Raw genomic sequence first — 20,780 nt, 5'->3', positions numbered from 1 at the left:
ACCTCGCCAAAGCCAGACGAGAGCAGATCAGCTGCCGGCCTTCTCTGTCAATCGCCATTTCACCGCAATCATGGGCAAGTCGTAAGTGCGCTCGAGGTTCATCACTGTCAAACATCCTAAGGGCAACCCCGCCGTCATTCGCTGCGCAATTCGAAAGCAGGCGTGAATGCGACATGTACCACGCAATTTTCATCATCGCGGAGACCGGTTTCATGGAACCATGTCCACCTCGGATGAGTCGGTGTTGTTCACATTGTGGGGTATGGTTAGTCTGACACTAGAATCCCAGTCAATCGAAGCTCTCCCCCGCGCAGCTCGACGAGCTGCAGAAATCCACCCACTTTGATAAGAAAGAGCTTCAGCAATGGTATAAAGGTGCGTCTTGATAACAGCCATGCATGAGACCAGGCAGCTATCTCGTCGTTATGCTGCTCTGCATTGCAATTACCATGCTTTTTTGACGCGCAATGCTGATCTCTCGTTGTGTTTCGACACCATTAGGCTTCCTCAAGGACTGCCCGTCGGGCACCCTCACCAAGGAGGAATTCCAAAAGATCTACCGGCAGTTCTTTCCCTTCGGCGACCCCTCATCATTTGCAAATTATGTTTTTCGGGTATTCGACTCGGATAACAGCGGCATGATTGATTTCAAGGAATTCATCTGCGCCTTGTCGGTTACGTCACGCGGGAAGATGGAGGACAAGTTAGACTGGGCCTTTCAATTATACGACATTGATGGCGACGGAAAGATCACCTACGACGAAATGCTAGCCATTGTGGAGGCAATCTACAAAATGGTATGTACCGGCCCCCGGACAAGGCGACGGCACACCATCATCTTCACCCATACTTGGGCTCGTCTGAGTTGCGATCGCATCTGCCGGAAAGGTCCGCTAATGCATCTTCACAGGTCGGCTCAATGGTAAAGCTCCCCGAGGATGAAGACACACCAGAGAAACGAGTACGCAAGATCTTCCGCATGATGGACAAGGATGAGAATGGGAGCTTGGATATTGAAGAATTCAAGGAGGGCAGCAAGCGTGACGAGACTATTGTCAGCGCCTTGTCATTGTACGATGGTCTGGTTTAGCGCCCTGACGGGCTGGTTTTTCAAGGCACAGTGCGGCGCACATGTTTTTTGACTTGTTCTCGTCAATTTTGTTTTTATTTTCTTCGTTTTTCATCCCTCTTTCGACTGCTTCTTTTCCACCAGCTTGGATACTTTTTTTGGGGAATGCTTCTCTTCGTTCTCCTAGCTGGCTTTGTCATTGGGAGGTTCTGCCTGCTTTTCATCCGTCTGATCTTTGCACTTCTTTTTTTTTTTTTTGTTCCATTTCCCTCAGCCTCCCTCAACTTCTGGCCAGTCAATTTGCCCTACCGCTCAAATTCGGCCGGTCATCCTCGGACAACATGTACATGAAAGAAAGCTCTTGTATTTTGTCTGTCGCATACTTATCGTCACATCGTGTCATATCCATCCAGAGACCTACCTCAAACATGATCATTGATAACCTACCTAGGTACGCATGGATCGATTCTTACATTGGCCTTGACCCAACAATCTACGCGCGTACCAATTCGACGAGTAGATGGCACCATCCAACTTGTTCACCTGCCAAACTTCCTTCTGTTCCACCCCTACGAAGGCTACGATGGAATAGATTAGAATCTGAAGCAGACTGTACATGGATTGACTGATCGCATGCATAACGGTCTCTGTAAACTCCCCAAGAAGACCTGCGAGAGAGAAAAAGGTCGCTATGCAGCACTCTATTGGGATTTGATATACAAAGGGTATCGCAAGATGCACAAACCTCCCCTTCTCCCCCTGCGAATACAGGGCACGATCTATTGTACTGGGGGAAATCAGAATCAAAAGAAAGGACACAAGTCACACGCACATGGCAAAGCACATAATGCTAGAGACCACCGGCGGTGTACGGCAAACAAGCATGACAAGAATAACCTTCATCCTTGACGCAAAAAGAGGCATAATTCGGACAGACATATGACATTGCAGAGAAACTCGAGAGCAAAACGAAGAGACAACGGGGGTGGGGGAGTTCCAAGCAAAGATGAGACTCGTTATATGGCGTAAGGAAGATAGTCGAGTGACACAAGAAAGCGACAGTAGGGGCAGCCATAGTAGGGACTGAGATAGTTTTCAGTTCATCATCGACAAACCGGCATACTTGCAAGAGAATTTGTCACGATTCGATGAGCAATCCTTTTTGGACGGAGGAAAGCGGGTGAGATGGTGATCACTTGCGATCAAAGAACCAGCTCGACCGCTTGCCTGAGGACTCTTGTGTTTGCACACCCGCAATGGTGGCATTTGTTGGACCGTCCGACCCACCTCCACCACGAAGGGGCTTCGCAATACGTGAACCGCCAAAGCTGAAATTGCCATTGCTGTCCATGGAAGGAAGACCGCGCGTGGAACCCTGCTTGGCAGCTTCCAGGCGCTCCTTAACGGCGGTGAGCTGCGCTTCGAACCTAAAGGATTTCAGTTAGCATCTTCTGAGAAATAATGCATGCCTGTTCTTCGACGACGACGTGGGAAGGTTGAAAGAACGAGGATAAGGCTGTGTCATACCTGTGGTTCGCCTGAGTCAACTTCTCTTGGCTCTCCTGAAGCAGACTCTCCAGACTGGCAATGCGATCATTTCGCGCAAGCAGTTTGCGCTCCGCGATGGCAACCTCCTTCTTGAACAGGCTGTTCTGTTCCACGAGCTGTCGTTGAACAGAAGTCAGCTGCTCCAAGTTACGCTCCAAGAAGGCCATCTTCTTCTGTTGAGCCCGGCTGTTGGAAGATCGCAGCACGTTATTGTACTGCTCCCGAGCGTCGTCTAGTGAAATCTCAAGCTCCACAACCCGTTCACAACGGTTCTGAAGATCACGCATGAGAGACTTCTTCATGGCGTCGAATTCTGCGATACGCTGATTGAGATCGTCAGTTGCAGCCTGATGAGCCGGCGTGCCGGACTTGTTGTCAAGTTGCACCTGGCGGAGCTTGTGCAACTCCTCGTTCTTCTCGGTGATTTGCGCTTGGAGGTGTTCAATCGCGGCTGTCTCAGCCTCCTTCCGACGATCGAAGACTTGCTCCACACGTTGAAGAATCTCGCCCGCATCAATATCGCTGACACTGCGGGTTAGTAGGTCTTCGTAACCATGTAGCAATCCGTCGAGGTCCTTCAGCAGCTGCGCATAACGGCCGTCTTTCGCCGCATCAGCCTCTCCGCGGTCATTCATTGTGAGTTCAGCTTGGCGAATGAAGCCTTGGGTTTCCAAAAGTCCAGTTTGGAGCTCCAGCAAGTCTTCAGGGGCAATTACTTCGCCCGCGGCGCTCACTTCGTGAAGCGACTTGACACGAGCGATCAGCGCTTGCAATTTGCGCTCGTTGGTCGAGAACAGGTCGTCGCCCAAATCAAACCCAGCCATCATCTTGGCCATCTTTTCGGCCTTCTTCTTCTCCTTCTCATCCATTGCTGCGCTGGTCTCCTTCGCCTTCATGCGCACATCAAGAAGTTGTTGTTTCAGCTCATCAAGCTCAGTGGTCAACTCTGCGTTGGCCTCGCGCAGGCCATCCATGGTGATACCGGCTTCTTTACTTTCATATGACACCTTTTCCAACTGCATGCGCAGCTCGTTGACCTCTGTACTCAGACGCTCGTTGTCCTTGACAGAACTTCCAGCATTTTCTTTCAAAGACTTCAGTTCATCCCGAACATCGCGGAGACTTCGCTCCACATTCGCAATGTGTGTTTCCCTCTCAGCGAGCTGATCCTGCAACTCGTTCTCACGACGTAGGAATTCCTCGCGCTCGTCCTTCTCCAGCACCAGGCTGGGGGTACTGGAACGGTCACCGACCCGTGAATCGGGGCGTGGGGTTTCCGAACGAATGGTTTCTTGTAACCGTGAGGGAGTGCCAGGCCTGGGTCCACGAGCTTCTGCTTTCGCAGCGCCCACAATCTCGTTGCCTCGGGCGGGTGTCCAGTGGTCTTTGGGAACACTGTCTCCGCCACGCCAAAGATTGACTTCTCCTTCCAGCGCAGAGATATATGATTCGTAGCTTGTGACTTGAGTCTGAGCCTTGCGCAGCAGCTGCTTGAGCTCGGCCGGGCTGAGTTCCGCGTTGACCTTTGCCTTGTTCTTGATCGCCTTGGCACGAACACCGAAGCGAAGAGTTGAGATCGTCTCTGCATCGTTATAACTGCTAGGTGAACAGTTGATGATCAGTGTTGTCCGGGAATTTCCTCCCAGTGATTCCTGGAGAATTCGAGTGAGCTTCGAGTCTCGATACGGCACGTGGCTTGATTTTCCGTCAGTCAAGGCGTTGATGACCATGCCCAGCGCACTCAAACTTTTGTTGATCTTCTTGGCTTCTTCCAGGGTTTGACCACTGGCACCTGTCTTGCCAACCTTTTCACTGCCAGCCAAATCCACGAGGAAGAGCTGCCCACTCTTGGCTGAACCCGTTTCCACATTTTTCTGGCTGACTGTGATGACGAAAATTGAATGCGAACGAGACGACTCTTGATTCATGTTTGTCGCAGCAACCGCACGCGCATTTCCACCCCGGCGCATCACCTCGTAGACTTCTTGGACGCTGGACACGTAGACCTCCAACAGGCCCTTGACGTACACTCCGCGGGATTTCTCCTCGTGGACGGGGAGGTTGTCGTTCTGCGGCACAAGCAAATCTCGAATGCGCTCCATGTAAATTTCCATGTAGCTGACCCGCACCGTGTACTCAATATTGCTGGGGCTCGTCAAGATGCTGGCGAATATTTGCTCGACGATACGTGGAATGACACCTTTGCCGATGTCATCATCAATGTCGGAACCCATCATTGTATAAGATTTTCCCGCGCCGGTCTGGCCGTACGCAAAGACCGTTCCATTGTAGCCGTTCAGAATATCGTCCACAGTCGGACGAATTGAAAAATCGAATATGTCGGCTTGGGCTGTGTCCATAGGAAATACGCGATCGAAGGTGAAGGAGCCAGTACCCTCATTTGACTAATACTACATATCAGTATTATTTCATTTTCGCCTTTTGATTCCTATGGCTTCACCGTGCTTCTCTCTGGTTGCAATCCTGTCTAAGCGCAGCAGGGAAATCCGACTCACATTGATGATACATGAGTCCTCGCTCTCGAACTCGACGACTGGCTTACCACCAGACGCCAATTCTACCTTGTTCTGCGGTCTGAATCTGGCCACCACTGTGATATTGCGGTTAGTCGGTCAAATTCGGCGTAGGTCGCCTTCTCAGTCGTGTTGGGCATGCGCCTACCCTTAATGGTGTTGGACCCCGCGGACCTGATTGCAAAGTACTTTTAAGCTTGTGTACGGACTTCTCGCAACACAGTTGACATGGTGACTTACGCCATATTGACGGTTGAGAAGGCTCTCCGTTCGTTTTTGTCGGACTCTCTTCAGAGACAAAATAGTCCCCAAAGAGGGGCAGTGGAATGTCCGGTGGTTGTAGTGTTTGGCGGTGTCTTCTGAGCGTCCAGGATCAGGGGTGGGCTATGGTTGTTTGCGTGTACGGTTGCTCCCCAACCTGCTCTCTGCTCAGACGAAAATCCTCCAGGAACTTGAGGCTCAGTATGTCAACATGAACTGCAGTCCCAGGGGAGATTGGGCGTCGATCTGGTCGGAGCTGGAGGTTGAAGTGGATTTGTTGACACGCGCCCCCCCATTTGGGATGGATGGCCGACCGACCGCCCGACTGGAATTGAGTGGGACGTGCGGGACTGGCTGCAGTCATGCGGGCCAGGCGCATGCATGAATACTACTGAGATAATCATCTTCGTACGTGATGCTAATGATGACCTTTTTACTGACACCACGCGATGATCGGATTATTCAACGCTTTTTTCTTGTCGCCTGCACTCTCAAGATGCCCGCATGAAAGTTACTTTTTTGTAGTTGCCCATGAACCCCGTTCCTCAAGTCAGCAACGCCCTGCGGTACGGAAGCCTCGAGTGTTGAACGGAGGTTGTCTGGGCAGATAAGGTCCTAGAGCTGGAAAAGCGAGGCATACCTGCTCAAGGCGATAAATGCATTCAGGCTAAGGATAGATGGATTTCGGATGTGGGCATATGGGGTCATTCAGAACATCAATGATGGGGAAACAAGATTATGCGCGGAACCCCCAAAAATGGAAACCAAAGCATGGACGAAGAGGGAGCATGCCAAGTCATAAAAAAAGTGTAAACCATGCGCCAAAACCCCACGCTGTGCAGATCAACTGGCTCGATTCAGATACCCCAAATCCAAAAATCTCCTCGTGTCCGCAACGGAACCTGCAGATAAGCAGAAAGAGGACGAAGAGAAAACTGGAGGGGCTTGTGGTTGACTTTCGATGTCACAACATGCCTTTAGTCCTCCCAGCTCTTTTCAACCGTCTCACGTACTCGCTTGATGTATTCCTTGCGGTTGTCCTTATACAGGTTCGAAGCCTCGACGTTGGCTGGAGAGGAGGTGTTGGGATCGTTTAGGAGACTGCAGAAATGGGAGACAAGCCTGTCAGTAAGTCGTTCTCATTCATTTGTCATTCCGCGCCACTAGCCCATGCGACCCATACCTCTGGATGCTGGTCAGAATAGCGGCCACATCGTAGGTGGGACTCCAGCGGTTCTGAAGAATATCAAGACAGAGCTCGCCGGTTCCATAGACATTGGGGTGGAACATCTGGCTGATGAACTTAACACCTGGTGGCTTGTTTGGATATTGCTCCTCGAAATTCATCACCAGGCGAAATGTGCCATCCTCAAAGGGCGTGTCGGCGGGGCCGATGATGACGGCATTCCTGTACTTCTGTCAGTCATTGCCGAACCAACAAGTCGGGTGAGCCCCGCGGTCTGGAATCAGGTACACACCAGGTCATCACATTGTCAGCTACTGGAGATGCAGAAACACCAGCAGGAGGGTCGGTTTGCATGCGCTACAATGGAAGAAAGACAGGTTAGCGGGCGGGGGCGAACTTCAATTGTGGCAGTGTTGAGCTCGTGTCCGACATCAGGCCTTAAAAAAAAGGACGAATGCCCGCTTCTTGACTAGCACTGGAAAGGTGTGGCAAAATCCGAGCTCCAGCCCGCAGCAATGATGGTCGATTTTCAAAACTTGGGGCATCTCTTATGCACTTTGTCCATGTTGTGGTTGAACTAACCTTGAAGTCACGCATCAAGCGGCGGCGAGCGGAGGTCGACATGGCGGCGATGATTATGCTGGTGTCTGTGCTTCCAGTTATATGGAGTAGCTCTGGGACTGTAGAAGGAGACAGACGAGGCAGAAATGAGAGTGAAGACGAATAGTCAAGAGCTCTCGTTAGGCGGCGTGCGGGCGGTGATTGATAAATAGGGAAGAGGGGAATCGGCATAACGTTCCTAAATAGGAGTGATGAAGAAGGTTCGGATAAACTGACCCGATGAGGTCATTGACAGGAAGCCTCCCGTATCTAAATATGATTACCTTCCGGGAGTGGATATCGCGTGCGAGCTTTAGTAGTACTCACTACTCAGTACGTCAGTGTTGTAGAAACAGTGATATGGTATGTTTCGCTTTCATATCTGATCAGTACGTTACAGCTCAACGAACTGTAGCTCAAGTATGTTGTAATGAAGATCAGTCGACGGGCACTTTCTTGATTCGGTCTTGGGCCGAGTTGACCTCGACCGCACACTCAAATGGATGTCATAGATGGAAAACTGGAGTAGTCTTGTTCTAGTGAACGCTGTTGCACCGCCAGCACCCATACCAATAGGTCCCGCTTTCATGAACAATCTTGCCGCAAGACCATTTCCTTCACCTGTGGGCATCATCGCCAATGGATGCCGGAGATAAGAAGGTGGAGTGTGGGTATGCCATGGCGAGAGCACCCCAGGATAGATTTGAAGCATGGGTGAGATACTGAATGGACTGGACCTAGGAAAGGCTCGCGCATAAGGTCATGCCAACGCTCTGTGACGACCCAATATCTCATAGCAGAGTTCTCCCAAGAATGTGCTGGCGATGCTATCGACAGAGTAGCAACTTCTAGTATTCTACTATCTAGAACACTAGAGCACTGAGTAGATGGAACATGGTCGAGTCTACGAGTTATGACTAAGGAGTTTGGACGGCGGTGTGACACAAAAAGTGTCTTTTGGCCAATGATATCACGTGGATCTGCTGATAGCCTCGGCTCGGCGGCTACAGGCGGCGCGCCAGCGGCCCTTCGCAGGGAGAGGCGGGCATGCAGCAGGTGTGAGTTACGTTGCTTTCACGACCAGACTCTTCTTATTCAAGATACTTTCACTTCTGAACATCAAGTATCGGTACTAGTTGATAGTCTTGACTATTTGAATATAGCACGATCACCCTTTGCATTTCCTCACAACATGATGAACGTCGCAGGGCTATCCGCCCGACTTCCGTCACGCATGGCGATCCCCGCAATCCGCGCTCGACACTTCAGCTCCGGTCGCATGGTGCTGAAGGAGATTGAAGATGCCTACATTATCAGTGCATCTCGTACACCTACCGCCAAGGTATGTTATATTGTACTCATAGGTGGAAAGAGAATACGCCTGGCTATTATATCTCTTGGCTCCTCTAGTACCACCAACTGACAGCCCCTTCTAGTTCAACGGTTCCTTCGCCTCCGTGTCAGCACCCGAGCTCGGAGCTGTGGCAATCAAGTCTGCCCTGAGCAAGAGCAAGATTCCAGTAGAGAAAATCACTGATGTGTACATGGGGAATGTCTTGCAAGGGTCGGTCGGACAAGCTCCTGCCCGGCAGGCGTCTATGTTCGCAGGTCTTTCTTCGAGTGTGGAGTCGATGACAGTGAACAAGGTCTGCGCATCGGGTCTGAAGGCTGTCGTGCTTGCCGCCCAAAACATTCAGCTCGGTCTAGCGGAGGCTCAAGTTGCCGGTGGTATGGAGAACATGACCCGGGTGCCTTATTACTTGCCTCGCTCTAGCCAGCTCCCGCCGTTCGGTGAGATCAAGATGGAGGACGGTCTGATCAAGGACGGCCTTTGGGATGTCTACAACAAGTTCCACATGGGAGTCTGCGCAGAGCAGACTGCCAAGAAATACGAGATTTCCAGGCAAGATCAGGATGAGTACGCCATTCGTTCTTACCAGCGGGCGCAAGAGGCTTGGAAGGAAAATAAGTTTGCCGACGAGATTGCTCCAGTGACGGTCAAGGGCAAGAAGGGTGAAACCATCATTGACCGAGACGAGGGATACGAGAACTTGCGCATTGACAAGTTGACCACACTCAAGCCCGCTTTCCTCCGAGATGGAAACGGCACTGTCACTGCGGGCAATGCCTCTACAATGAACGATGGCGCATCTGCGCTGGTGCTGGCCAACAAAGCTCTGGCACGTGAGTTTGGCACTGGTGCTCGGGCTCTAGCCCGCATTGTGTCTTCAGCCGACGCTGCCATTGACCCCGTCGACTTTCCTGTAGCCCCAGCCAAGGCTGTCCCCATCGCTCTGGAGCGTGCGGGAATCACCAAGGACCAAGTGGCCGTCTGGGAGTTCAACGAGGCTTTCGCGGCCGTGATCAAGGCTAACGAGAAGGTAAGCTATTCAAATTATCTCTTGTTTTCACGTTGGAGGTTCCTGTGCAGGATTAACCACTGACTTGAATTCTAGATTCTCGGCCTGCAGGACGCAAAGGTCAACATGCTGGGTGGTGCTATCTCACTTGGCCACGCCCTGGGTAGTTCCGGCTCCCGTATCCTTGTGACACTTCTCCACCAGCTCAAACCCGGCGAGTATGGTGTTGCTGCCATCTGCAATGGCGGAGGCGCAGCCACTGCTATGGTTGTGCAGAAATTGGAGCGCGTGGATTAAGCAATCCCCAAGATGTATATCTTTGCATCTTCGTTCTAAGATACCCTCGCGTTGACCGATCTGGTCGAGCGTGGGCGTATTCACCTTTGTATATATCTAAGCGACACCTCAACATGAAAGTTGAAATACCTTGTGGAATGGACAGCTTTGTACTAAAAGTCGGCTCAATCAGCACCTGATACTGGTAAATCCTTAGGTCCTCCCGTCAGATACCGATAGAGGCGCATCCCGTCTCTATTGGGCACCTTGTTTGCGATGCGCGGGCCAGCCCCGAACCTCAGCGCCCTATGATATTGCTCAAATGCAGGTACCCATCGCCAAGGTTGCTTCAGAGAGGCATATGGTCCTTTCCTTCATGAAGCCAGCTATTGAGTTATTACATCCTTTTTAGTGAGGACTACCAGGCAATTCCTGGGAAACCCCTGATTGAAAGAATGGACAGATCCTTTGTGCAATGCGATTGTTCAATGGATATATTGTTGCATTCAATAGTACTCGGTGTTCTACATTGACGGATTAAAAAGTAGAACTTCTAGGTAAAAATGATTGGCTAGACGTAACGGATTTGGCTACGATGCTGGCGAGCCTAGTGTAAACCTGGCTGCGATGCTGGCTACGTTCCTGGGCCCCTAGCTACGGATCTGGCTGCGATACCGGCTGCGATGCCGGTGCGAATCTGGTCGCGTTAATAGCTACGATGCTGGCTGCGATGCTAGTGTGAATCTGCCTGCGATGCTGGCTACGATGCTGGTGTAAATCTGGCTGCGATGCTGGTGTGAATCTGGCTGCGGATCTGGCTGTGGATCTGGCTGCGATGCTGGCTGTGTGAGTGGTGTAAAATTAGCTGCGATACTGGCTCGGTGCTCACTGTGTATAGAATTCAGAATGTTGTTGTGGCCTCTGACGAGGCACATTCCAGTCCTAAGACCACTTTGGTCCTAGGATAGCTAGTATGTTGAGTGGCAAAAATCAGAGCACCTCTGCTTCACTGATGACAGTTAGAACTGGAGGAAGGAGCTGGTAGCCGCGAGTAAAAGTGATGGTATGATGGGTGGTGTAGCACAAGATCTCGTAGCGATGTTATCTTAGGCAGTTGTGCTAGATATGAGTTTTTTTCAACATTGGTATGAATCTGGTGTATTGAGTGAGCTCTTTCGCTCACGGCTACGCCCACATCCATGTAGCATCCAATGGCAAGGGACGAAACGTATCAAATACTATAAATTAGGAAATTAGGTCTGAGCGACAGGAAGTCAATTCTATATATCTGCGAAGAGATAAACATCGGCATAGGTGCTTTTTCAGCATGGGTCGTTCAACAGTTCTTCCAGGTAAGTAAATCAAGTAAAGGCTGAGGCTCATAGCTGACAGTGACAGTCAATGACGCGGGTCTATCTCGTGGCCAGACTGTCGTCGAGGGTTTCATACAGCCCACAATATCATCACCTTCAAGATAAATATATTTTAAGTTTTCTTGCTCCCCCAAGAATTCCTTCTAGCCAAATTCAGCACAACCACGGTCAATCCCTCAATATGGCATCGATAAGTCCATATATCGCTCCGCCAGGAGTTGCGGACTTCGCGGAGTCAAAAAGCCGGGGTGATTACATTTCATGAGGCTCGCCCAAACCGAGGTATCCTCCCTCTTTTGCCTACTATAACTTGCTAATGTTTCTAGTGTCTTACCAGAGAGCGTCAGTATGAGCATCCCCTCAGAGTTCATACGTTACTTGCCATTTTGGTCTTTCTGAAAACACAGTGTTCAAGGGGAAGACACATCAGTCCCACTTCTTCATCTCTGCTACATGTAGACACCGTCGTGGAAGCCGTTGTCAGGACACAAGTTGGGCAATTGAGTCAGGCCCTCTTTCTCCCCGGTATATGCAGGCTTTTCGCCGGCTTGGTAAGTTTTTTCCAATCTCATTTTCACAATGGACCATTGTTGACGTGTCACGTAGCAAGGAGGCTCTGCTGGGTGACAGAATATAATTCGAGGTGGTTCAAAGTCTCTGAGAGTAGATTTCACGGGGGAACAGGAGATCGATCCGCAGGCTGATTGAAGATTTACATAGGACTCAGGGCTACGTGTGTAGCCTCTTCTTGCATGTCTTTTACATGTCTATTTGCTGGTCAATGTACCCTTCGTGTCTTTTGACGATTGCAGCGGATGATGGACAATATTCACACCATAAAGATGTTTCATCATACCGGTTTTAGCTAGCTTAATTTCAATCTCTTGTCTTTGCGAACACGCCCATGGACTGTTTAGCTGCATAACCAATGTTGAAATGACTCTTCAATCAATTCATGCACAAATTTGTTTGTGCTGTTAGTCAGAGGCGACGGGACGAGTATGTTTGGCCTTTGAAGTTCCAATAACCTTCACGAAGTATTTAGAGCCTACCTACTACCTCTCTGCTCTCCCATCAAGTACATAGCTCTGCCGGTAGGTCAATAAGATCCATATGTCCACGAGATGAAATTAGACGTTCCCTCCGGTAAGGCTGTCATCGTAACTTATAAAATGGGACTGAATTTCAGCTTATCGCATTCGCTTATCGGGCTGCTACCTAATGGAGAAAATACTCGCAAGTCCCGATCGGGGTCCTTCAATCTAGCAGCACGCGCACTGCGACTTCTTGTTTACGTGCGAACTTACCCTTTCTAACTCTACACACAGAAGATGCAGATTGCTTTGACAACCAGAGAAGTGTGAGCTGGCGCACAATGCTGAATTCAATTCACTTACCCTGTGTTCCATCAGGCTTCGAGAGTTTGGCTTGGTCAACCGATGGTGACCTTGCTGTGGCCGCCGGCGAGTATGTTCAAATTTTGGTAAGTGAAAATAATTCTGAGCCGGAGAAAAGCTACCTATTGCTAAGCTTCCCTTAGACCCTCAAACGCCCAGATGAAGACTCGTCGGGTCCACTCAATAAAGATGAGTGGAACATCACTCGGCTTCGAGTCAATCTTTTCACGCAGGCCGAGTGGCAGAACATTCAGCCTCAGAATCGAGATGACTTCTCAGTTGGCGTGGAGCAGTCAACGAGCAATGTTGTTGGTATTGCATGGTCTCCACCGGGGCTGGCTCGATTTCGCCGGAGTGTGCTCGCTGTCTTGACATCCAACCTGCTGTTATCACTATGGGAGTTCGCTGGTATGCCAGGCCAGTGGAATAGAGTTGCTGTCATCAACCATGCGTTTCATTTGGATCCTAAGGCACCTGAACCACTGAGTGGACTAGAGTTGCGCAGGTCAAACATTCGGTCATTTCACTGGTGTCCCCCTTTGCATATCCCGCCTCAAAATCAAGGGCTGGCACGGGAAGCGGAAAGCCGATGGGGCATTCACCTTCTTATGGTGACGAATGATGCGAACGAGGCTATTCTGCTACGGGTTCGAAGAACTGCGCACGAAAAGGGGCTGTCTATGCCATACTCGGTGGAGAAATTGGCTCTCCATTCTTTGCAAGACGAGAAACAGCTTTATCCCCAAGTCTGTTCAAGTTCCCTTCTTCGGAGAGCCATGCAGATAAAGGCCAGGGCCTTGTCGGCCTCATGTGGGCCATGGCTTGAAACGGCTCGGACTTCAGATGAGGATATTTTCTCGGTCACTGCTATGATTGCCGTAACTCTCGGCTCCAAGCTACGAACATTCAAGGCTGTGGTGACTTTGCAAGAGTCTGACCTAGGTCGAGGCGAATTCACGAGTATGCCAGTGCGCGCGAGACTTTCGGGTCACTCAACGAGCCCGATGGTGTCTGATTCCACGACTCGTCCAGTCAACGGTCCCATTAGGTGGATCTCTACCGTAAGTCAAAGGTCCACCCATTTCAAGAAAGCAGTCCCTGATCTTGTATACCTCCAGACCTCGTCCACAACAATCATCTTGACTGCCGCGACAAATGCCAGTCTCTTAACTATACCCTTGCCCAGAGATCTTTACCTCGACAATCCTGCCAATGAGGTCAAGCTTAACATAGAAGAGCGGCTCTTTTCAAGCTTTGTCGAGGAGGATGGGGAAAGACCTCACAGGTATATGATGCCTGTATCAGGTGAGTTCTGAAGACTGGCAAAGATCTGCTAAATTGGTCAGAGCTGACGACTTCTAGAAATTATCTCTTTACTGGACGAGACTGGCGAGACGGCGAATATTCACGTCGGGAATGCTGGTGGTCTTGGAGCCACATTCCAAGTCAACGGAGAGGAGATCAGTCGCACCCCGCAGACTCCTTCATGGAATCATTTTATGCGAGACTCTCTCGAGCAATTCGACCTGGATCGTGACTTGGGAGGGCAGAGTATTGCTCGAGTATGGGGTCTAGCCTCCTTCAGGGATGTGGTTGCGGTGCTTTTCTCTAGACATCCCACAGACATGATCGAGTATCGTGTGGCCTCCGACGAAAGATCTACTATTGCTTTCACTTCTGAAACTTCGAACCACTCTGACGACATACACGCTCTCTTGGCTCCTAGTGCATCGGCAACTCAATCCTGGTCTCCGAAGGATCAGCGTGAAGCAGTGATTTCGTACGTGCTCTCCAGTTTAGATTCAGAGGCGGAGAATGATCTAGAGACCCAGAGACTAGTCTATGCGTCAGCCTGCTGCGCAATTGTGGATCAAGAGGGAAAGGCCATTCGCGAACATGCTCGTCTTTCCTTGGAAAAGCTGGCGGCACTCACGGGGGCCGACCTTAGTGAAGAGATAGCCAAGTGCAACGCGGAGCCGGCCGCAGTATCTGCTAAGACCACCGCGCAGCTTAATGGCCCCGGCATACATTTGTTCGAACGATGCGAGATCTGTGACGCCGGTATCTCATGGACTTCGGCTGATGAAGCGCAATGTGACGACGGTCATCTCCTTGGTTTGTTCCCCGGGCTTTTTCGAGTGTAGTCAATTTGCACTGACTTGTTTTTCTTGTTGTAGTACGCTGCGGTCTAAGCTTCTTGACTATTCAGGAGCCTGGGCTATCAAAATACTGCTCCCTTTGTCAAGCAGAATACATCAACGAAGAGACGATCGCTCATATCCATGAAGGCAGCCTTAGCCCTCTATTTAGAAGTATCTTCGGGGCTTTCGACACATGCCTTTATTGCGGCGGCAAATTTCAGGCCGGGCTGTAGGAGCCCGGGGTCAGCAAAAGTTTCGAATCTGTCAACTGACAGCCCCTCCCCTGGAATGTCGGTTGAGAAGTGCCACTCCTCGAGAGTTCGCGCGAGAAAGACGCCCCTGGAAAGGCCCAGGTCATGTGAGGCCTAGCAAAGTCCCTGCGATCGGATCCCACTCATCCTCCCAGCGGCGGCCGCTTTCCATTTGCGCGCCCGTCCGAAGACGATTCAGCTGCTGCGGATATTTGAAAAAAGTCACCAATTGATCAGTCAACTCGGCCGCGCTCCCAAAACCCATTCCGTTGACACCCTCAGTCACCAATTCCGGCCAAGCTTTGAAGCGATTCCATCCAACCACGGGCAGTCCTGCACCAAACATGTCTACAACTTTCATTGGAAGATCTACTCCACTGCTGCTGGTGTGCAGACTGACCCCCAGTGATGCCGAGGCTAGAAGTTGAGCGTAGTCCTGCACTGTCAGCCATGCAGTCCGAATGGTGACCTTCTTCAGCTTCCCTTCTGCCTCCAATGCCGCAATTTGCCGCATATACATCTCCTTCTGGGGTCCCTTGCCAGTGATGACGGCCAGGATATGGGGGAGGCATGGCTCATTCTCTGTTTGTTCGGAATATTGTTGGAGAGCTTCAATGAGCACAGAGAAATCCTCGTCCGGTGTCCAGGATGTAGAGCTGACCAGCACCTCCGCGCCGCCGGATTCTAATAATTCACGCAGTGGCTCCGCCCCGGGGAGTGTGACCAAAAACTTCTTGCGCTCTCCCGGATCTTGGATCGGGTGGAAATGGTTTGCTGGTCGATCGTGCAGGGTGAGAATAGGTGCGCGGAGGTTGAATTGATCTTTGAGCACGGAACCCATTGCGTCTGTGACACAAAAATGGACTGAAGCCGATTGGGCGAAGGTCCTTTCATACCAAGTTGACACCTTGACGAGCGGATGGTTTCGACCCAATTTCAAGGCGAGAATCGAATATCCAAAGTTGTGCCAGTCGATGATCAGTCGTGTATGTCGTAGAAAGCAAGACACCGAGGCGACCACGAGTGTGGGAATAGATGGCGGATTCTGTGGGATGTTGAACAGTCTGGTTCCGTAAATGACAAGGAAGTAAATCTTCTGGCTGCCTTACCTGTACAATCATCCATTGAGCTGGCGCAGTCGTATATGCCAGACATTTCCAAAGATAAGCGACCTGGAATAAGACCTTTAGAGGTCCATATAGTATAAACAGTATCTTGTTGCTCGTCTGTAGGAATGGCGGGTGAGGACGCAGTGGAACTATCGTGATATTGGGGTCGGTCAGAATCTCAGGGTGAGGGTCAGACTCTATTCGAAGAAGGCATCGGTCAATTCATTTGAATAGCAATCAGAATCTGCTTTGGAGCAGAAAATCGGTCAGAAATTTACCTTGATAGCCAATGATGTCGACTTTCCCGCCTTTGCGGGCGACACTCAGGGCATGATACTGCATGCGGGGGCTCCGTCCGATGTCTCCCAAGACGAGGATCTGGACAGTCGGCCGCGGCGTGCCGTTTCCGCCTTTTGCCTTTTTCGATGGCTCATATTGCGACGGCAGGAGCAGAATGATCAAGGTCAGTAGGCTGGATAGACAAAAGGCGATGCTAATGAGTGATTCGATCATGTTGACCTACGACCGATCGGCCACGCGCACGCCGAGGTCGTCCCGCGTCTGTCGCCGAAAGTCGACTGACAGCGGCTTATCTCATGCCGATAGCAAAACCATGTGACTCTTTATCAGACTCTGATAACGGAGATTACGGCTAATTGAATGGATCTGAAATTCTGTCTGGAAGTGTACTGTAACAATGGGGTTAGGACGTTGGGTTCCTAGATTTGGATCTTCTCTGATATACAATTGCAGACTATCGACTTGCCCCTGGGTATCTAAAAGAAGACCTCTGTACTTCCTCGAATCTTGTTCCATACCAATTTAGCATCAGTAGAGTATGATTGTGGTGTTCCAGCTGTCAGAGCTGGGGAGGCTGTACTGTAGGACTAGGAAGTTGGAACTAGAATTGCGGCAATTGCCTCTTCTGTATGTAAACACCTTACGCCATCTAGCATGCGTCAATTACCGCTATCGGGTTGCCCCCAAATCGTCGAGGCCCGCGCAAGGTACTCCGCAAACTGCTCCGTGCACACATCCTCACCATCGATTGTCGGACCTTCGATACACTACCTCACTCTCGCTTCATTGTCCTAACCGTGAGCAGATCCCACTTGATATCTCACTCTTTTGATACCCTCTCTCGCAATGCTGTCAATCTCTTCCCATTTACGCCCCACTAAATAAGAGCATCGGAAGCTCCTCCACAAATCGCACTGTTGACCCCCAATATTCTTGGCGCTGCCCCTGTTCCTCCTTGTCCGTCACCAGTCAATCTCTCCATAGTCTCCTCGAGCGTCATTCTCGGAGGCGACAATGTCAGCGGGAGCGTCGCCTTCCCTGGTAGAGGTCACGGAGTTGCCTACAGCAAAATCCCACTCCCATGGTCGAGGTCGCGGCCATGGTCACAGTCGGTCTGCGCGCTGGGCGCAACCGCCACTTCCTAGCCCACAGGAATACTCAAATGCTTCCAACTCGCCCCTCTCGAAACCGCTAGACAACGAGCCAGGCAGCTATTCCTACAGACATGCTTCGCGACCCTCTGTCCATGCACATGGTCACTCCAATTCTTTCCAGTCAAGCGGTCATCACTCGAATCCTTCGACCGCGTCCACGATTTATCACGACCCGTCACACTCGCATGCACATGATCATACACACAGCCATGACCACGACCACCACCACCACAACCATCACCATCATCATGAGGGAAACCCTTCCCAATCGCACAATCACCAGCTTCAGTCGGCCATGACGACGCAGGACACCCCTCGCGCGAAGCCGAAATTGCTGTACGTTGGTGGCTGGTCATTCAAGAGGGCACTAGCTAATCGCGATGTATAGATCTGAGACGATGAGGGGCGTGTTGCTTGCGTCGCCCTGGATTATTTTGTCGTGGTCGGCGCGGGGTTACGGGCAAACGAACAGCCCGGAAGACCCTTCCACTCCCTTCAACGAAAGCCTTGGACGCGTTGGTACAATGGTTGGGATGCTGACAGCGATGACTATGTTCACCTTTGGCTGTGGGGCAATCGTGGTTGAGAATATTCCCAGCAGCAAGTCGTCAACTGCCGCGTCCTTCAAGTTTCCCAGGCTTCCAAGAGCCAGCGTGCAGGTGGGAAAGCTAGCTATCCTGCAGACTCTCTCGGTAGCATTGCCGGTCTACGCTGCTTTGAATGTTGGTGGCTTCTTGGTGGCCTTTATCCATCTTCTCATAGCGGCGTCGGGAATCCCTGGTGGGGTCAGGAGGGGCTATCTTCAGCAATACAGCAAGAAGATGTTTACCTTGGCCGTTCTCGGAGTGACGGTCTTGCTGAGCTTTTTTGGTATGAACAAGCCCTGGGGTTCTTCACCTACTGGAGGATATGTCGCGCTTTCCCTTTCGGCAGTCGTGTTCCCGCCGTTTTTCCCACGCTCAATACTGGAAGATCCCAATTCAGAGCCCGGTCTCAGTGTTCAATCTATAGCTCAGCAAGACAAGCCTCAGGGGAGTGGACAGAGATCTGTGACCCCGAAAGCCGATGGTTCCCTCGCTATACTCACTGGACCTGTTTTGGCCGCTCTAACTATAATCCTTTCTGGTGGAAAGACCCTGAGTGCATGGGAATTGATCACTTTGATGCCCACCGCAATCCTTTTCGCGCTTGCATTGTTCATCTGGTCTCCACAAAGTCTTTTCTCTCGCAACAAGATTGGTCTCGCCGCCAGCAGTTCAATCGCGGCACTGCTCTGTTGTCCTAACAAAGAAGATGATCTTCTTTTCAATTACGCCGTCCGCGCTATTCTCGTATTAGTGGGCTTTTATGCTTCTAAGATGGATGATAGGCATCTCACCGAAGGCGACCACTCCCACGCGCATACGCACCCGAATCATCACCATGGTCACTCTTCCGCTGCGAATGCCGAGGCTACCCGAGTCACGAAGTGGTTACTCCGGCGCAGCGAGGATTATCCCTTGTTGCACAGCATTCTCAAGGAGAGCGATTCTCGCAGCATCTTCTACTTCATGTGGTTCGTCAAAAGAGTTTTCGATCAGTACTGGCCGTAAGCTAACTTTTCTAGTCTGAACTTTACGTTCATGCTCGTTCAATTGTCCTATGGTTTCCTGACGGGTTCTTTGGGCTTGTTGAGTGATAGCATTCACATGTTCTTTGACTGCCTGGCGCTCGTTGTTGGCCTCTGCGCGGCCGTCATGAGCAAGTGGCCCCCAAATTCACGGTTCCCCTATGGTTATGGTAAAGTGGATACCTTGTCTGGGTTTGCCAATGGTATCTTTCTCATGTGAGTCTGCGACGCACCTCACGTGCAGAAGCGATGAATCATCTTGTTCGAGTTATGCGATTCCCTCGGGTCTGACGAGTTTCTTCTAGGATCATTAGCGCGGAGATCATCTATGAGGCGGTGGAGCGGCTGTCATCGGGAAGTCAGATGCATCGCATTGGTGAGTTACTAGCTGTCAGTGTTGCAGGTCTGCTCGTCAACCTAGTAGGCATCTTCAGTTTTGAGCATGGGCACCACCACCATGGACATGATCATGGTCACGATCACTCTCATGGGAATGAGAACATGCATGGGATCTTCCTTCATATTCTGGCCGACACACTGGGCTCCGTGGCCGTGGTGATCTCCACGATCTGCGTACACTACTCGGGATGGGCAGGCTGGGATCCTCTGGCGTCATGTTTCATTGCCATTCTTATCTTTGCCTCTGCAGTTCCGCTGGTCAGTGGCACAGCGAAGAGTCTTCTCCTCACTTTGCCAGCGGATACCGAATACAATATTCGTGAGACCTTGGCTGGAGTGAGTACGCTCCGTGGAGTTGTCAGCTACACCGTTCCGAAATTCTGGCTCGATGACACCAATTCGGCATCGTCGTCCGGACACGATCATGCGCATGGTCATGGCCACATTCATGACCAGAGCCATGATCATCATCATCATCATCCTCATCATCATGATCACGATCATAGTGGCCATGATCATAGTCATGACCACGACCACGACCACGACCATGATCTTGGACACAAACACAAGAGCCAGAATGTTCTCGGTGTGATACACGTCATTGCGTCCCGTGGATCGGACTTGGAAGATGTCCGTCATCGGACAGTGGACTACCTCCGCGAAAAGGGCATGGATGTCGTGGTCCAGGTAGAACGCGACGGGGACGGTCGTTGCTGGTGTGGAGCTGGCAACAAAAGCCCTTGAACAGCCTCGTGTTTGAGTTGTGTCTTAGCACATGCATTGACGTATGAAACTCAGGCTACCGGCATGGGCCAGCGGCCAACCTGTGTATAGCTTGGAAGCAAATCCAAATCTTCCGTTGTCCGCTATGATGTACAAAAGACGGCAATTTCCAATTATGGTGCTTGGATTTGGACAGTAGGATGCTTTGATCCATCTGGACGAGATTGTACTATTTCTGTTTCTCACTTGCTGTGAAGATACTACAAAGAAAACCCTGTTCAGGAATACACGATGCTGATAGCCACCCCCGCTGATTGCTCCTCTCTTCCGATCTCCCTGGAGGGGTTTCGGCTCTTCAATACATTGCAACATGTCGATGCATGTGTTACGTGACTTTTGAATCGGGTTGCTGGAGCGCTTATTCCCGCCGCATGGAAGATTAGAGTTGTAAGGTGAAGGAGACACCGGCCTGGTTTGCTAATCGCTGGAG

The 20,780-nt window shown here is 50.9% G+C and overlaps 7 protein-coding genes across 7 annotated transcripts; 4 read left to right on the top strand and 3 right to left on the bottom strand.

The window, feature by feature from the left end:
• Positions 1 to 70: 70 nt before the first annotated feature.
• N7539_006513 (EF-hand domain-containing protein) lies at positions 71 to 1,090 on the top strand (the record flags this gene model as incomplete). Its single annotated transcript, XM_056936115.1, has 4 exons — positions 71 to 81; positions 290 to 375; positions 502 to 797; positions 911 to 1,090. The coding sequence occupies 4 exons, from the start codon at positions 71 to 73 to the stop codon at positions 1,088 to 1,090; spliced, it is 573 nt and encodes a 190-aa protein (XP_056789039.1).
• A 1,171-nt stretch (positions 1,091 to 2,261) lies between these two features.
• N7539_006512 (putative kinesin family protein (KinA)) lies at positions 2,262 to 5,396 on the bottom strand (the record flags this gene model as incomplete). Its single annotated transcript, XM_056936114.1, has 5 exons — positions 2,262 to 2,496; positions 2,597 to 5,022; positions 5,134 to 5,228; positions 5,300 to 5,325; positions 5,392 to 5,396. The coding sequence occupies 5 exons, from the start codon at positions 5,394 to 5,396 to the stop codon at positions 2,262 to 2,264; spliced, it is 2,787 nt and encodes a 928-aa protein (XP_056789038.1).
• Positions 5,397 to 6,389: 993 nt separating this feature from the next.
• ubc2 (E2 ubiquitin-conjugating protein RAD6) lies at positions 6,390 to 7,222 on the bottom strand (the record flags this gene model as incomplete). Its single annotated transcript, XM_056936113.1, has 4 exons — positions 6,390 to 6,534; positions 6,596 to 6,820; positions 6,891 to 6,955; positions 7,181 to 7,222. 4 exons carry the CDS (start codon positions 7,220 to 7,222, stop codon positions 6,390 to 6,392), a joined length of 477 nt encoding a protein of 158 aa, XP_056789037.1.
• A 1,168-nt stretch (positions 7,223 to 8,390) lies between these two features.
• N7539_006510 (thiolase family protein) lies at positions 8,391 to 9,855 on the top strand (the record flags this gene model as incomplete). Its single annotated transcript, XM_056936112.1, has 3 exons — positions 8,391 to 8,540; positions 8,635 to 9,579; positions 9,655 to 9,855. 3 exons carry the CDS (start codon positions 8,391 to 8,393, stop codon positions 9,853 to 9,855), a joined length of 1,296 nt encoding a protein of 431 aa, XP_056789036.1.
• A 2,727-nt stretch (positions 9,856 to 12,582) lies between these two features.
• Positions 12,583 to 14,978, top strand: N7539_006509 (uncharacterized protein; the record flags this gene model as incomplete). The annotated part of the gene is made up of 4 exons (XM_056936111.1): positions 12,583 to 12,690; positions 12,748 to 13,902; positions 13,990 to 14,742; positions 14,814 to 14,978. The coding sequence occupies 4 exons, from the start codon at positions 12,583 to 12,585 to the stop codon at positions 14,976 to 14,978; spliced, it is 2,181 nt and encodes a 726-aa protein (XP_056789035.1).
• A 121-nt stretch (positions 14,979 to 15,099) lies between these two features.
• N7539_006508 (chitobiosyldiphosphodolichol beta-1,4 mannosyltransferase) lies at positions 15,100 to 16,618 on the bottom strand (the record flags this gene model as incomplete). The annotated part of the gene is made up of 3 exons (XM_056936110.1): positions 15,100 to 16,041; positions 16,106 to 16,302; positions 16,384 to 16,618. 3 exons carry the CDS (start codon positions 16,616 to 16,618, stop codon positions 15,100 to 15,102), a joined length of 1,374 nt encoding a protein of 457 aa, XP_056789034.1.
• Positions 16,619 to 17,419: 801 nt separating this feature from the next.
• Positions 17,420 to 20,311, top strand: N7539_006507 (metal cation transporter MSC2; the record flags this gene model as incomplete). The annotated part of the gene is made up of 4 exons (XM_056936109.1): positions 17,420 to 17,895; positions 17,948 to 19,114; positions 19,166 to 19,384; positions 19,474 to 20,311. The coding sequence occupies 4 exons, from the start codon at positions 17,420 to 17,422 to the stop codon at positions 20,309 to 20,311; spliced, it is 2,700 nt and encodes an 899-aa protein (XP_056789033.1).
• Between the last annotated feature and the right edge of the window lie 469 nt (positions 20,312 to 20,780).

This window comes from Penicillium diatomitis (genome assembly GCF_028827545.1).
Source record: "Penicillium diatomitis strain IBT 30728 chromosome Unknown utg000008l_segment0_segment0, whole genome shotgun sequence".
NCBI classification, from domain to species: domain Eukaryota; kingdom Fungi; phylum Ascomycota; class Eurotiomycetes; order Eurotiales; family Aspergillaceae; genus Penicillium; species Penicillium diatomitis.
This window is presented reverse-complemented; position numbering and strand designations above follow the sequence as displayed.